The sequence below is a fragment of the Muntiacus reevesi genome, chromosome 3 (assembly GCF_963930625.1).
Source record: "Muntiacus reevesi chromosome 3, mMunRee1.1, whole genome shotgun sequence".
Classification (NCBI taxonomy): domain Eukaryota; kingdom Metazoa; phylum Chordata; class Mammalia; order Artiodactyla; family Cervidae; genus Muntiacus; species Muntiacus reevesi.
This window is the reverse complement of record NC_089251.1, coordinates 1,070,272-1,084,515: the sequence shown is the minus strand read 5'-3', so window position 1 is coordinate 1,084,515 and position 14,244 is coordinate 1,070,272. Positions and strand designations below refer to the sequence as shown.

General features: G+C 59.8%; 1 protein-coding gene across 3 annotated transcripts in view; it reads left to right on the top strand.

The window, feature by feature from the left end:
• Positions 1 to 13,952, top strand: part of OLFM1 (olfactomedin 1) — a 37,817-nt gene extending 23,865 nt beyond the window's left edge. For all 3 annotated transcript variants that reach the window (XM_065928051.1, XM_065928050.1, XM_065928052.1), the window contains exons 5-6: positions 4,295 to 4,401; positions 12,255 to 13,952. In XM_065928051.1, the coding sequence (XP_065784123.1) occupies positions 4,295 to 4,401; positions 12,255 to 12,929 (782 nt within the window). In that variant the 3' untranslated portion in view covers positions 12,930 to 13,952. The remainder of the gene's footprint in view (positions 1 to 4,294; positions 4,402 to 12,254) is intronic.
• Positions 13,953 to 14,244: the final 292 nt, after the last annotated feature.

Here is a 14,244-nt window from a genome sequence, read left to right as displayed (position 1 = left end):
TCACATCGACATTGCTGACAATTTCTGAGCCCAGAACATGCACAGGGGAAGAAAAAAAAACAAGGGCTGCTGGTTCCATTGGTTTTCTGTTTCCATTTTTAAATCCTTCTCTCAATGGGATTGTGTGTTTTTCCTAATGGCCCAGCCAGAACTTGAATCAGAAACTCTGATTTCGGGAGCTGGACCCCGGCCTCAGCGTCTCTCAGGAGCCCTCTGGTTCCCGGGCAGGGGAGGCAGGACTGCCCGGCAGCCCCGCCCCCGAGCTTTCACTGCCGACCCTACCCCACCCCGGACAGCCTGCAGTCAGACGCCGCAGCAGTAACCCAGCTGCAGCCAGAGACTCCGAGAGCCAGCGCGGAACGCCACTCATACTCACCCACGTGTCCCGTTAGCGCCAGAATTGTCCTGTCTCTAAGACAGGAGGTGCGTGTGTGTGCACTCAGTCGTGTCCACCTGTTTGTGACCCCGTGGGCTGTAGCCCGCCAGGCTCCTCTGTCCATGGGGTTCTCCAGGCGAGAAGACTGGAGTAGGCTGCCACCCCTCATCCAGGGGATCTTCCTGACCCAAGGATGGAACCTGAGTTTCTTGTGTCTCCTGCATTGGCAGGTGGGCTCTTTACCACTAGCGCCTCCTGGGAAGCCCAAAATAAGAGAACTAGCTAATTTCAGGACTTCCCCCCAGTCAGACCATCCGTCCTGGGCCTCCAGCGCTCAAGGTCAGAGGTCAAGGAGGCAGAGAGAGGGGCCCATCCCTCCTCCCCAGGGGCCTGGACAGAGCCAGGGACAGTGGATAAAAGTACAGGTGGATTTACATTCAGCTTTGAGAGGGGAGTTCAGGGTGTCTCAGTCTGCGGGGATCTGACCAGAATGGTGAGGACGGAGGGAGCCCAAGTTCAAGTGCTGCTCACGGCAGTGAGCTCAGTGGGGTCCTTGCAGGCCGGTGTCCCCCCTCCAACCGGCTTCCTTCCGGGGGTGCTCAGGACTGGCCGTGGCAAGAGGCCTCCCAGCGCCCCGTCCCTGCTGGGTGCGGAGGGGAGACGGGCGGCCCCTCGGGGCTCGTGTGCAGGGAGGTGGTCTGTCCGCAGGGACCTGTCTGAGCGCCCAGCCTGGCCAGCTCTTTCAGCTCCACTCTTCCCAGTCTGGACGGGATAAAAGCTGGGACCAGGGGAGACGGATCCGATGGCGGTCTGGGGACTGGTCCACCTGCCTCGCAGCCATCAGCCCCTCAGTCTGGCCTCTGGCCCGATGCCTGGGTGGGCACGGCGCCCTGGGCCTGCTCAGGCACCCCTCGGAGACCGCGCGCCTGTTCGGAAGTGACCTTCTAGGAAGAGTGGGCGCCCGAGGGTTTCAGCAGAGGGGCTGCTGTGACCAGGCCACCCCCCGCCCCCGGGACCGCCCTGGGCTCTCGGGGGCCCCAGCTGGGGGTGCTGTGCCCCCGCGCCGGCCTCCTGAGACACGCCTGCTGCCCCTGCCTGGCTTCCCGAGCCTGCCTCCTCCCCAGCCCCCACCCCCGCCCGGAGCCAGAGCCCTCCTGACAGGTGAGGGACACCTCTGTGAGCTGAATGTGCCAAGACTTGGCCTCGCGGCTCTGCCGTGGGGCTTTTTTAGATCCTGTCAGTTCCCCAGGTCTTGGCAGAACCAGTCTGGACGGAGAACCAAAAATAACTCCCTGACTCAAGCAGGGCGGGCGGCCTGCAGTCCCGGAGGAGAGCAGAGTCAGTCCGTAGCCAGGAGCTGGGCGAGCGGGCCCCGGGCCGGCCGGGCCCTGCTCCGCCGGTCCTCCCCGGTGACTGTGAGGCTCCCTCCGAGGGGCTGGGGGAGACCTCGGCCCAGGGCGCGGACGCCCCCACCGCCGGCTCCCCCGCAGGCCGGCTCCCCCACTGCCGGCTCCCCCTCTCCACAGCCACGAGGGGACTGAGCGCGGCGGGATCGCCCAGGGCAGCCCCCGCCTGGCCTCGGCCGCCGTCTCAGTGTGAGCCTGTGGCCGCGGCCTTCCCTGGCACGTGACTCGTGACGGGCATCCTCCCAGGAGCTCCTGCTGGTTCCTGTGCACGCCCTGTGCCCGCCTCTGAGGTGGGCGTCCTCCTGACAGATAAGGAGGGCGCACTCAGAAGCAGCCCGGCTTCCTGGCCCCCCACCCGTCCCTCTGCTGGGTCATGTGGCAAAGCAGGGGTGGAGGGGTCCTCTGGCAGGCGCACGGTTATCCCTCTCAGTTCCTGAGAGGCGGTTCATTCATTCATTCTGGACAGCTCCAGGCTGAGCCTTGTGGGGGACGGGCATCCCAGGGTGTCCTTTCGGGACCCAGACGCCCAGGTCTATGCCCGGGGGTGTGCGGGCCCCACCTGGGTCGGGAGGCAGGGTGGGCACGGTCCAGAAGGAGGCGGGCCTTGCAGCTGCATCAGTGTAGGTGAGCACAGAAGTGTGTGTGTGTGGGGGGGTGTCTGACTGTCCCGCTGAGGGGTCGGCCCAGGCACAGTCCCGGGGGCGCAGAGAACTGGGCCAGCGGCCAAGCCGTGGTGGGAGTCCACCCGCCATCCTCGCCCTCTGAGTGTGTTGTAGAGGATGGCTGTCCGTCCCCTTCCGGGGAGTGCGCCCCTTCGGGGGAGCGCGTCCCAGGTCAGGTATGGCTGGTGACGGTGGGGCAGAGCGTTGGCGAGATGGACATCTCGCTGGGAGGTGTGCCGTGATAAGTGCCAGCTGGCGTCCCACCCGGGGCAGAACCGTGACGCCCTGGGGTCGGTCATGGTGCCTTAAGACTTCTCCTTCCAGGGGCCGATAGGACCACCGTCCCTGGCTCAGCAGTGGGGAGAACTCCAGACCTTCCGGCCTTCACCGGCGAGGGCCGGGGCCCTGAGGGGACAGTATTTAAAAAGGCAAATTCAGAACTCCTCCTGAAAGGGGAACTGGCAAAATAGATCCTGGGAAGGGATGGACGAGTAAAAATAGTTGAGTTCCTTTCTCAAATCTGGGCCAGAGGCAGCAGCCCAGGGAGCGGGGCCTCGTGACTTGATGGAATCTGGGGGTAAAGCCGCGTTTCTTCTGCTTGCAGTCGGCCCCTGATCCCTGCCCACAGCCTCTGCGATGCCCGGATGCAAGCTGTCAGGATACAGAGACGGGGTGCTGGCGGGGGTGGGCAGGGGGGTCATCTCTCCAGTCTTGTTCAGCGATGCTTATGCATGTACTCACCCCGTTTTATGTTTGGGGAGAAAGTGGGAGGCACCCCAGACACTGCAGCAGTGGGTGTTGGCCTCTCCCTGGGGCCAGCTCCCAAGGCTGGGCCCACCTCGCCTGGTGGGATGACCCCCGGCTAAACCACAGTCCCCCGGGTTAAGTCACAGGCGATCTGAAAACACGCAGGTGTTTTCTGAGCTTGGCAGACTGACCTGTGCGTCTGCTATTACGGCGGCAGTGTAGCACAGTGGGCAGAGCCGGGGACACGCGCTGGGCAGAGCCGGGGACACGCGCAGGCCAGGCCTGCAGGAAAGAGAGGCCACTGCAGATGGCATCAACCCCACGGGCAGCGCCTGCCGCTGCCTGTGTCCAGGGGTCACTGGGGTTCGGTGGCTCAGGAACCTTCTGTTCTTGTGAGGCCAGCTGGATTCACTTTCTCCTGCAGACTTCAGGGCCAAGTGCGCCAGCTTCAGGTTGGCATCCAGGTGGCAGGAGGGGGATTTCTGCTGGACGCCCAGGAGTGCGGGCGTTCAGCTCAGCCCTGCCCGAGCGGCAGGGTGGCCCCGAGGACGTCCCAGCTGGTCAGTCAGCCTCCAGCCTCCATCTGTGTGACGGGAGGGCGCCGAGGACACACCCGGGGCGCCCTCACCCGCACTCCAGCCCCCTGGCCCCTGGGCGCCTCCTCCAGGCTGTAGGAAGCCCGGGGAAGCTCACAGGCCCTCCAGCGGGAAGGAGCAGCCTTCTTCCGGTCTGGTTCTGACTGTCCCGCACCTTCCATTTGGCACCCGGCCTTGGGTAGACTTTCTCCAACAGCCTTAGGAGGTGCGGCTGCTGCTGCCCCCGCTTCCCGGAGAGGACGGCTCCTGAACAAGGCCGACGCCCCCCACCCCAGAGATGTAGTTCTGGCATCGCACCCCTGCCCGAGGCCTAGGGGTGCATCTCCTCTCCCCGCCCGCCCTGGCCTCAGTGGCTCTCTGCCTTAGGGAGGGGACGGCCTCTCTGCCCTTTGGGGCTGGGAGTGTCCTGGCAAGAGCAGGGCAGGCGCACCCGGTCGCAGCGGAGGGAGGGTGGCGTGGGGGTCGGGCCGAGGCACTCACCCTCCCGCACTGGGCCTTCTCTTGCAGCGTGTGGCAAGCTGACCGGCATAAGTGACCCTGTGACCATCAAGACCTCCGGCTCCAGGTTTGGTTCCTGGATGACCGACCCCCTGGCCCCAGAAGGTGATAACAGGGTAAGTGTTGCCTCCGTCGGGCCTGGGTCTGGGGGTCTGTGGATTAGCGAAGTTTGGTGCCCCTTGGTAAGGGGGCGGGGGTTCCAGGGGCTTTGGGGAGCGGCTTGGGCCCCTTGCTGAGGTCCCTGTGCTAACCCCAATTCAAAGACTGCAAGGCGGGTCCTGTGTGAGGATGACCGTGGCAGGAACGGTGTGGGGCGGGGAGGCCTGCGACCCCCTCCCCAGGGGTGGCTCTGCCCCTGGGAGCCAAGGGGGGCCCTCTGGGCTGAAACCTCCCACAGCCTCAGCCCTGCCCCCACTCTGCTGGAGAAGAGAGTGGTCAGGCCTTCTTGTTTTAATGACTTCTCATTTGTGTTTCATTTGCCATTCCTTTCATGGCTGATAGCAACTCATGTTCTCTTTTGATTTAGGAAAAAAGCCGTGCTCTTTTTTTCCTAGACTCTTCCCCCTGGGTAAAAACCTCATAAAAGGAAAGAGGCGAGCAAGCGCCACATCTGTCTTGATGGGGATGGGGGGGGGGGGCGGCAGCCGAGTTCTGTGGTTGGCGTCCCTTCGGGGTGTGGGGAGCAGAGGGCTGGCTGGGAGAGTGGCGCCGGCCGGCTCAGCCCGGATGGCGACCCTGACCACAGCCTGTGGGAGCCTTCCGCCAAAGGGAGCTTCCGCACGCCCAGGGCTGCGGTTCTCGGGGCAGGGGAGGCGCTGTGGCTTCCCTGTCCTTTGGTGGTCCACCAGCCTGACCGCTGACACCAGAGTGAACTGCCCAACAGCCCAGGGCCTCCCTTACCTAGCCCCTTGCCTGAAGGACGTTTAGAAAAGAAGTTAAAAAAAAAAACTCAAGTCTTCGCAGACAGACTGAGAAAGGAGGTTAGAAATGTGAATTCCTCTGAGCCAGGTCTAGAGGAGTTTTAAAGGAAAGGAGTCTTGAGACTTGGTCTTTGTACCCGCCCCCCCCCGGCCCCGCCCCTTCAGACTCTGTACCTCCCAGGCCCCGCCCCCTTCAGACGCTGTACCGCCCCGGCCCCGCCCCTTCAGACTCTGTACCTCCCAGGCCCCGCCCCCTTCAGACGCTGTACCCCCCCCGGCCCCGCCCCTTCAGACTCTGTACCTCCCCGGCCCCGCCCCTTTAGACTCTGTACCTCCCCAGCCCCGCCCCTTTAGAAGCTGTACCTCCCCGGCCCCGCCCCTTTAGACTCTGTACCTCCCCGGCCCCGCCCCTTTAGACTCTGTACCTCCCCAGCCCCGCCCCTTTAGAAGCTGTACCTCTCCGGCCCCGGCCCCGCCCCTTTAGACTCTGTACCTCTCCAGCCCCGCCCCTTTAGAAGCTGTACCTCCCCGGCCCCGCCCCTTTAGACTCTGTACCTCCCCAGCCCCGCCCCTTTAGAAGCTGTACCTCCCCGGCCCCGCCCCTTTAGACTCTGTACCTCCCCAGCCCCGCCCCTTTAGAAGCTGTACCTCTCCGGCCCCGCCCCTTTAGGCGCTGTACCTCCCCGGCCCCGCCCCTTTAGACTCTGTACCTCCTCAGCCCCGCCCCTTTAGAAGCTGTACCTCTCCGGCCCCGCCCCCTTTAGGCGCTATACCTCCCCGGCCCCGCCCCTTTAGACTCTGTACCTCTCCAGCCCCGCCCCTTTAGAAGCTGTACCTCCCCGGCCCCGCCCCCTTTAGACGCTGTACCTCCCCGGCCCCGCCCCTTTAGACTCTGTACCTCTCCAGCCCCGCCCCTTTAGAAGCTGTACCTCCCCGGCCCCGCCCCCTTTAGACGCTGTACCTCCCCGGCCCCGCCCCTTTAGACTCTGTGCCTCTCCAGCCCCGCCCCTTTAGAAGCTGTACCTCCCCGGCCCCGCCCCCTTTAGACGCTGTACCTCCCTGGCCCCGCCCCACCCTTTAGACAGCGGGATGGCTTCTGTTTCAGTCGGGAATCCGCACGGCACCGTTCTCCTTCTGGGGGAGACGCCTGCGGGACCATTTCCGACCTCCTAGCGGCTTGCACTTCTTTATGCAACAAGCTCTACTTTCCCCACCACCTCACCAGCAGCCCCTTCCCGCACCTCATCCCTGGGGGCCAAGGCGCGGGGCTCTGGGGGGCGGGGCCGGCTACAGGCCACAAACCTGGGAAATGACCGAGTCGGGGATTCTGGGGGCGGTGTTCATTTTCCTTTTATTTTCTGAGTCGTGACAGGGAGCTGGTGCTTGGACGTTTTCTAACAGCTTAATTGGCCAATGAATTACCAGTTAATTACCAGTGAACGATTTAATTGGCCAAATGTTACCCTATTCTTCAATTTCGTCTTCTTCCCCTCCCCCGCCTCCCCGAAAATGCCACTTTGGTTCTGAATTTGGTTAGGAGTCTGCTCTTGTCACAGATATGGGCGAAAATATCAGCAATGCCGACGTGAGAACAAGGTGATGGTGGCAGACCCCGAGAGCCCCTGTGTGCCAGGCGCTGGCAGAGCACGTCGTGTGTACATGTTGGAATAAGAGAGGAAGCATTTGGTTTCCCGGACGCAGCGACAGCTGCGCCCAGCCTTCAGCTGAGGTCCTGTGCCTGGCCTCGCTGAGCCCCGCAGCTGCCCTCCAGCCGGAGATCATTGGTCTCCCCTTTGCTGATGGGAAAACCAGGGCCAGAAGCCTCGCATGAGTTGCCCAAGGTCTTAGGAAAGGCTGGTTAGTGGTTTTATTAACCTCTGAGGTTCAGGCTGTCTCCCAACTCACCCTCCCCTCCATCCCCCTCTCCCCACCTCCTGCTGGGTCACACACACCCTGTGACCCAGCAGACCTGTTGGGATCCGCGAGCCAGAACCAACGACCTTGGTGCTGCAGAGGATGAACCCCAGTCTGGAGGAATCCACCCCAGCTGACACCACGAATGTGCCTCTTAGTCCCCAGGTCAATGTCCGTTTTTGTGTGTGTGGCGGTGTTCAGTCGCTTAGTTGTGTCCGACTCTTTCGACCCCATGGACTACAACTTGCCAGGCTCCTTTGTCCTCCACTATCTCCCTGAGTTTGTTCAAACTCATGTCCATTGAGTCGGTGATGCCATCTAGCCATCTCATCCTCTGTCGTCCCCTTCTCCTCCTGCCTTCAATCTTTCCCAGCCTCAGGGTCTTTTCCCTTGAGTCGGCTCTTTTTGTAGTGAGCGTTTGTCAAAGTATCTTTTCTCAGGTACCAAGTATCCGGGCTCCTAGAAGCCCCCTTATCGTGAAGACATCAGTTTGCAAAGCCATCAATGTGGTGAGGGAGGCTTTTGGAAATTAGATATCTCTTTTCTGCTTGATGAGTTTGATTACCCTCCAGGAAGGGGGGCCCTGGTGATGGATGGAGGGCAAGCAGGGAGGTGGGAGGGCGGCCTTGGTGGAAGCCGACTCCTTGGGGAGGGTACCAGCTCACTGTCAGGGAACCCTGGGGGCCCCTCCGGAACGCTGGGCGGTTGGCAGCCCTGGCTGAAGCCGTAAGCTCAGCTCAGCTGCCGCTCACAGCGACACGTCCCCGGGTCTGGCCGTTGATCTGGAGGGCACTGTTGTGTTGTGTTTTGATCTTTTCCTTCTCTGTCTGATTTTGATCACACACATACACACACGCAAACACACACAGGAGACCAATAACTCGCTCCAAAAAAATAAATCAATGTCAGCGTCAGTGCAGGAGGCCACAGGGGTGAGAGAAGAGGGATTGTGGCTAACAGTGGGGGTGGGGAATTGCCTGGGGAGCCCTGTCCAGAAGCCCTCGAGGGGGCTGCCTGCCCCCCGGCCTTTGTGCTGAGCTGTTAGAACCAGGTTAGCGGATTGACTGAGTGCCAGGCGGGTGCTGAGCGATGGTGGGCCTCCCTCCAGCCCGGAAGCAGCCTTTTTCTCAGCGGTGACCAGCCCACATGCTTCTTTTTATTTTTTTCAGCTATGGTCACAGCCAGTAAGTTTCATGACCTTTTATTTTTTGTGGTTCTAAATGTAAAGAAAAATGCACACAGGTTATCCTCCTATAAGCTTTTCATGTGATCTATTGCCTTCCATCTAAATACTACCTTTATGCATTTTAGGAATATATTTAGGTTATCAATTAGTCGATTTATTCATCACAATCAGTGAAACTGAAAGAAAATACACATCATTCTTGATCTCAAAATATTTAAAATTAAGATATGGAAACAAAACAATTACTTGAAAAGTTAATGTTATAGAAATAATTCAAAACAGTTTAAGATGCCAAAAGATATTGTGCTTATCATTAATTACCAAAACAATTATACACCAACCAGTCTGAAGGGAATCAAGCATCAAGACTAAAAGAGTTGTTGTTCTTCAGTCACTAAGTCATGTCCGACTCTTTGTGACCCCATGGACTGCAGCACGCCAGGCTTCCCTGTCCGTCACTGTCTCCTGGAGCTTGCTCAAACTCATGTCCAGTGAGTCGGTGATTCCATCCAGCCATCTCGTCCTCTGTCGCCCCCTTCTCCTCAAGCCTTCAGTCTTTCCCAGCATCAGAGTCTTTTCCAGTGAGTCAGTTCTTTGTATCAGGTGGCTAAAGTATTGGAGCTTCTCTTTCAGCATCAGTCCTTCCAATGAATATTCAATGTTGACTTCCTTTAGGATTGACTGGTTTGATCTCCTTGCAGAACCAAGGGACTCTCAAGAGTCTTCTCTAGCACCACAGTTCAAAAGCATCAATTCTTCAGCTTTCAGCTTTCTTTATGGCCCAACTCTCACATCCATACATGACTATTGGAAAAGCCATAGCCTTGACTAGACGGACCTTCCTAGGCAAAGTGATGTCTCTGCTTTTTAATGTGCTGCCTAGGTTGGTCATAGCTTTCCTTCTGAGGAGCAAGCATCTTTTAAGTGGGCTGGTCGCCACCTCCAGTCTAGACGTGGCATCTCTGCTCTAGCCGTGGTGTTTACCGGGGAAGAATCCGCAGGTTGCTCTGTTTTCTCTTTTCTGGTGAGAAGACCCTCATGGATGGGGGAGCTTCTGGGGGAGGGGGGCACGCTGGCCTCAGCCCCACCGGGGGCTCCTCTCCCCACTTGCCCGGGACCTTCCTTCTGCCGGCAGTGCTGCGCTGGGTGCTCCTTGCTGGGGTTGCCCTGGCTTCTCACCCCCGTGTGCCCTCAGCTCTCCCCTCCTCAGCCCGGGCCCCACCGTCCTTCCCGCAGGGCAGCGCGCACAGGGAGCCGCAGCCTGCGTGGAGCGTGGCCTGAGGTCACCAGCGCCCGGAGGACCGGAGGCTCTCAGCCCCCAGGGCCGCCCGAGCCGTCCTACCAGGAGGCGGTGGTTCACCCTGCGGGCGGGAGTCTGGGAGGAAGTGGCCCAGCAAAGGCGGGCAGCGGGTGTGGTGGACTGACCTTTGACCCTGGGTGAGACCCTCCCCTCTGGGCCTCTCGAAACTGGGCACTTGGAAGGGGTGGTCTCGGGGACCCTGCCAAACGTTAGAGTCACCTGGAGGCTGTAACCAGCCCGTGCCCGGCTCCACCCCCACGGTCTGTGTGGCTGTTCTGGGTGTGAAAGCTCCCAGGGGCCCCATCCAGGTGGAGGACACTGGTTCCAGGCCTCGGCAGTTCTGGGCAGCATCCCGGAGGGGACAGGATGGGCGGGGACTCAGGACGGGGGGACGCAGGACGGGCAGGGAAGGACAAGGCATCTGAGGTGAGGCTGGAGTGAACGCAGAAGGGCCGCCTGCTGTCACTGGGGCCTTTGGGGGCTGTGATGAGCTTCTCTTTCTGCACAGAGGGGCTCACGGTGGCTTCAGCCCTCCAGGCCGAGAGCTGGTTGGCAAACGTCTAGCACCTGTGCTAATTTTCCCTCCCACCCTCAACTGCATTTGCCAAGAGCTGGGCCCTGTGTCCAATGTGCCAACTGATCGAGGAAAGGGCAGTTTCAGTTCAGTTCAGTCCTCAGTCTTGTCCGACTCTTTGCGACTTCATGGACTGCAGCATGCCAGGCCTCCCAGTCCATCACCAACTCCTGGAGTCTACTCAGACTCATGTGCATTGAGTCAGCGATGCCATCCAACCATCTCATCCTCTGTCGTCCCCTTCTCCTCCTGCCCTCAATCTTTCCCAGCATCAGGGTCTTTTCCAATGAGTCAGCTCTTCGCATCAGGTGGCCAAAGTATTGGAGTTTCAGCTTCAGCATCAGACCTTCCAATGAACACTCAGGACTGATCTCCTTTAGGAAGGACTGGTTGGATCTCTTTGCAGTTCAAGGGACTCTCAAGAGTCTTCTCCAACACCACAGTTCAAAAGCATCAATTCTTCGCACTCAGCTTTCTTTATAGCTTAAAAATCCTTAAAACTTGGATGCTGACTTCACCCAGCTCTGCCCACAGGATGGAGGTCCAGGGATGCATGAACCCAACCAGGTCCCCCACTACTCATGGGGGCAGCAGAGAAGGGAGCATATTCAAAGAGGTGTGATGGGGGGATCGGGGGAAGGTGCAGAGGGGGCTGTCACTTGAGCTCAGTCTTGAGAGAAGCAGTGAGCTCCCTGTCCGAGGAGTAACCAAGAGGAGGCACAGTGTGAGAGGCACGCCCACCCATCACCCATGTACCTCTGCGCCCTCTCTGACACCCCACCCAGCCCCGCACGTGCCCCCTCTCATCCACAGCCCACAGCACTGAGGGCTGCTCTGACAGAGGCCAAGGACAATGAACAGCCCCAGATGAGACCCAGTTCTTTGTTTATTTGAATCTTGTTAAAAACAGAAACCACATCTGTCTCTAAGCATTGAATGGGTGTCTCAGGAGCAGAGGTGCATTTTTTTGTTGTTTTTTTTAATTTTTAACGCATGTGTAAAACCACGTCTGAAAGCTCCCACATCCTTAATCTCTCCTGCAGCCAGCGGAGCCCTTGACGGATAAAGCAGCTGTCTTATTGCCAGACAGATGCACCGGGAATGGCATTAGCCTGGCAGATTTTCCTCTGACTAACTGCATTGCTTTCTAATTTGCTCCCAGATTGGTTGAAAATGACTAAAGCGTTTTGTACGAAGTCTAGACAGTTTTCGAGTCAACTGGTGTTTAAGCAATGATGGGGGAGCTCCTCCTCGTAACCCCTGACTTGGGCCTCGTCGGGTTTGCTGTCATGGTTGGTTTGTGCTCAGAGCCGGGGGAAGCCCGGATTCCTCAGGGAGAGGCACCTGCTCGGGACTGGGCGTGACTCCACGCGAAGCATCCCTTCTGCCAAATTAATGACGTCCCCCGCCGGGCCGGTGAGTCAGCCTGGCCCGCTGTGAGGGCCGGCACGGAAGGACAGGCCTGACGCACGTGCCCCCAGGGAGCCACCGTCGCCCTTCCTGGTGACCTTGAGAGTGGTCAGCCTCACCGACTGGCCGCTGCTGCCAGCACGCATCCTCGTGTGGGCCCGGGCGGCCGTGCCCTCGGCCCAGCGTCCGGTGGAGGGCGGCGTCCCGTGCTGATGGAGGCCAGACTTCCCCGATGAGACGAAACAGCTGCCGTGCGCCCTCGCCCGGGAGAGCAGGGAGCAGGCAGGTGGCCTGCTGACCCGCAGCCCCGGGGCACCCAGACGGACGCTCTCGAGGGTCTGTAGTGGGTTCTGCCGCCACCCACTTGGCGGGAACAGCAGAGGGTGCCTGCCGGCCATGCCCACAGCCAGGCTGTGGGCCCACGTCCATGCACACAGTGTCCTTTCTCCAGACTGGACGCTCCCTTCCCGATGGGGAGACGGCCCCTGGGAAAGGACCCCGTGGGTGTGGAGGAGGGATGTGACCTTGTTTAGGCTGCTCTCTCCGGGTCCTTCCAACTCCCGCCCTGGGCACCGCGTCACCAGACCCCCAGTCCGGGAGGGGATGCCTTCCCGGGCGGGGGTGCCCCTCCTTCAGCACCACTGACGGATCCGCTGTCCCCGCAGGTCTGGTACATGGACGGCTACCACAACAACCGCTTCGTCCGCGAGTACAAATCCATGCTGGACTTCATGACCACGGACAATTTCACGTCCCACCGCCTCCCGCACCCCTGGTCCGGCACGGGGCAGGTGGTCTACAATGGCTCCATCTACTTCAACAAGTTCCAGAGCCACATCGTCATCCGGTTCGACCTGAAGACGGAGACCATCCTCAAGACGCGCAGCCTGGACTACGCGGGCTACAACAACATGTACCACTACGCCTGGGGCGGCCACTCGGACATCGACCTCATGGTGGACGAGAACGGGCTGTGGGCCGTCTACGCCACCAACCAGAACGCCGGCAACATCGTCATCAGCAGGCTGGACCCCGTGTCCCTGCAGGTGCTGCAGAGCTGGAACACCAGCTACCCCAAGCGCAGCGCCGGCGAGGCCTTCATCATCTGCGGCACGCTCTACGTCACCAACGGCTACTCGGGCGGCACCAAGGTGCACTACGCCTACCAGACCAACGCCTCCACCTACGAGTACATCGACATCCCCTTCCAGAACAAGTACTCGCACATCTCCATGCTGGACTACAACCCCAAGGACCGCGCCCTGTACGCCTGGAACAACGGCCACCAGATCCTCTACAACGTCACCCTCTTCCACGTCATCCGGTCTGACGAGCTGTAGTCCCGCCCCGCCCCAGGGCCCAGGCCCCACGTCCTCACCCGCCTGGAAGCCCCTGGGGGACAGCTGCCAAGGCGACGTGGGTGAGCGGACACGGCTCGTTTTGAAAACTCATCAGCAACGTGGACGCCGGCGTCTCGGGGGCGAGGGGCGGGGTGGGGAGGCGCTGCCCCCACGTTTCTCCAGCTCCAGCCGGAGGGCGCCCGAGGAGGGAAGAAGCCCCCGCATTGACGGCTGGAACCACAGCCCCAGGGCTCCCCGGCTCCCCTGCCCCGGTCCCCCTTTCTGGTCAATATACTCAAGACACAAGGCGATGACTGTTGGCCAGCTCTCACCGAGAACAACCTACTGTTAGGATCGCATGGACTTGTCCGTAGATCGTGGTCAGCTCGATGGACTGAGTGTTGTGTCTCATTGAAGCGCCCCCACTGCCGCCCGGGCTGTGCTCGGCGACAGGCGGGCGACGTAGGCTCGTGTAGCTGCATCTCATCACCACCGCCGTCCTCAACCATGTGTAGTGTCTTAGATGAACTGTGCTGAGACTCCGAGAAGCCCGTGGACCCACGTCTAGTCCCCCAGAGCGGCGGCTGGCGTGCGTGGACAGGCGCAGGCCCCCGGCGTCGGACCCTCGTCCCCCTAGCTCCATTGTGCGGTGTCTGTCTGTGACTCCCTTGAGGTGGTGACGTATCTCTTTAGTTGATGCCATGAATGTCGTAAATGCAATGCCGTAGTTTGGATTAATAAGTGGATGGTTTTTTGTTTCTCAAAAGAAAAAAAATAAACACACACACACATCAGTGTTCGCCCTAGTAGAGATGATCAAGGTTGATAATCATTAAAGGAAATACCCTCTTCTCGTTAAATTATCTTAAATAGTGTAACCACGGAGAAGGGCTCCTCTCGGAAAACTCTGGTTTCCAAAGGGAAAGAAATGTTCCTGTGGGCAGCGGTATGCGGAAAGTACATTTTTTAAGTAAAAAAGAGGGAAACTTTGTACTATCCGATTAAGGAACAATAAAAATATTAGGAGATGTTTTCGCTTCGTTTGTCACTTTGGAAGGTTTTGAAAATGACGAAGGCTTCCGGATCCTTGAGGCCGGGTTCCAGTATGTGTCCCTTGCAGGGGAGGAGGTCAGGGTGTGGTCGGGACTCAAGGCCCACCGGGTCCCTAGGCATCCGGTCCCGCAAAGGTCGGAACTCGAGAATCGCCATGGAGGTCCCTCCCCCTCGGGTGCGTCTCAGTCCAAAGACAGCCCCGCTGGGAGTCCACCTGCTCCACCCAGACAGGCTCCTCCAAGTCGCCACTAGACGGAGCTTG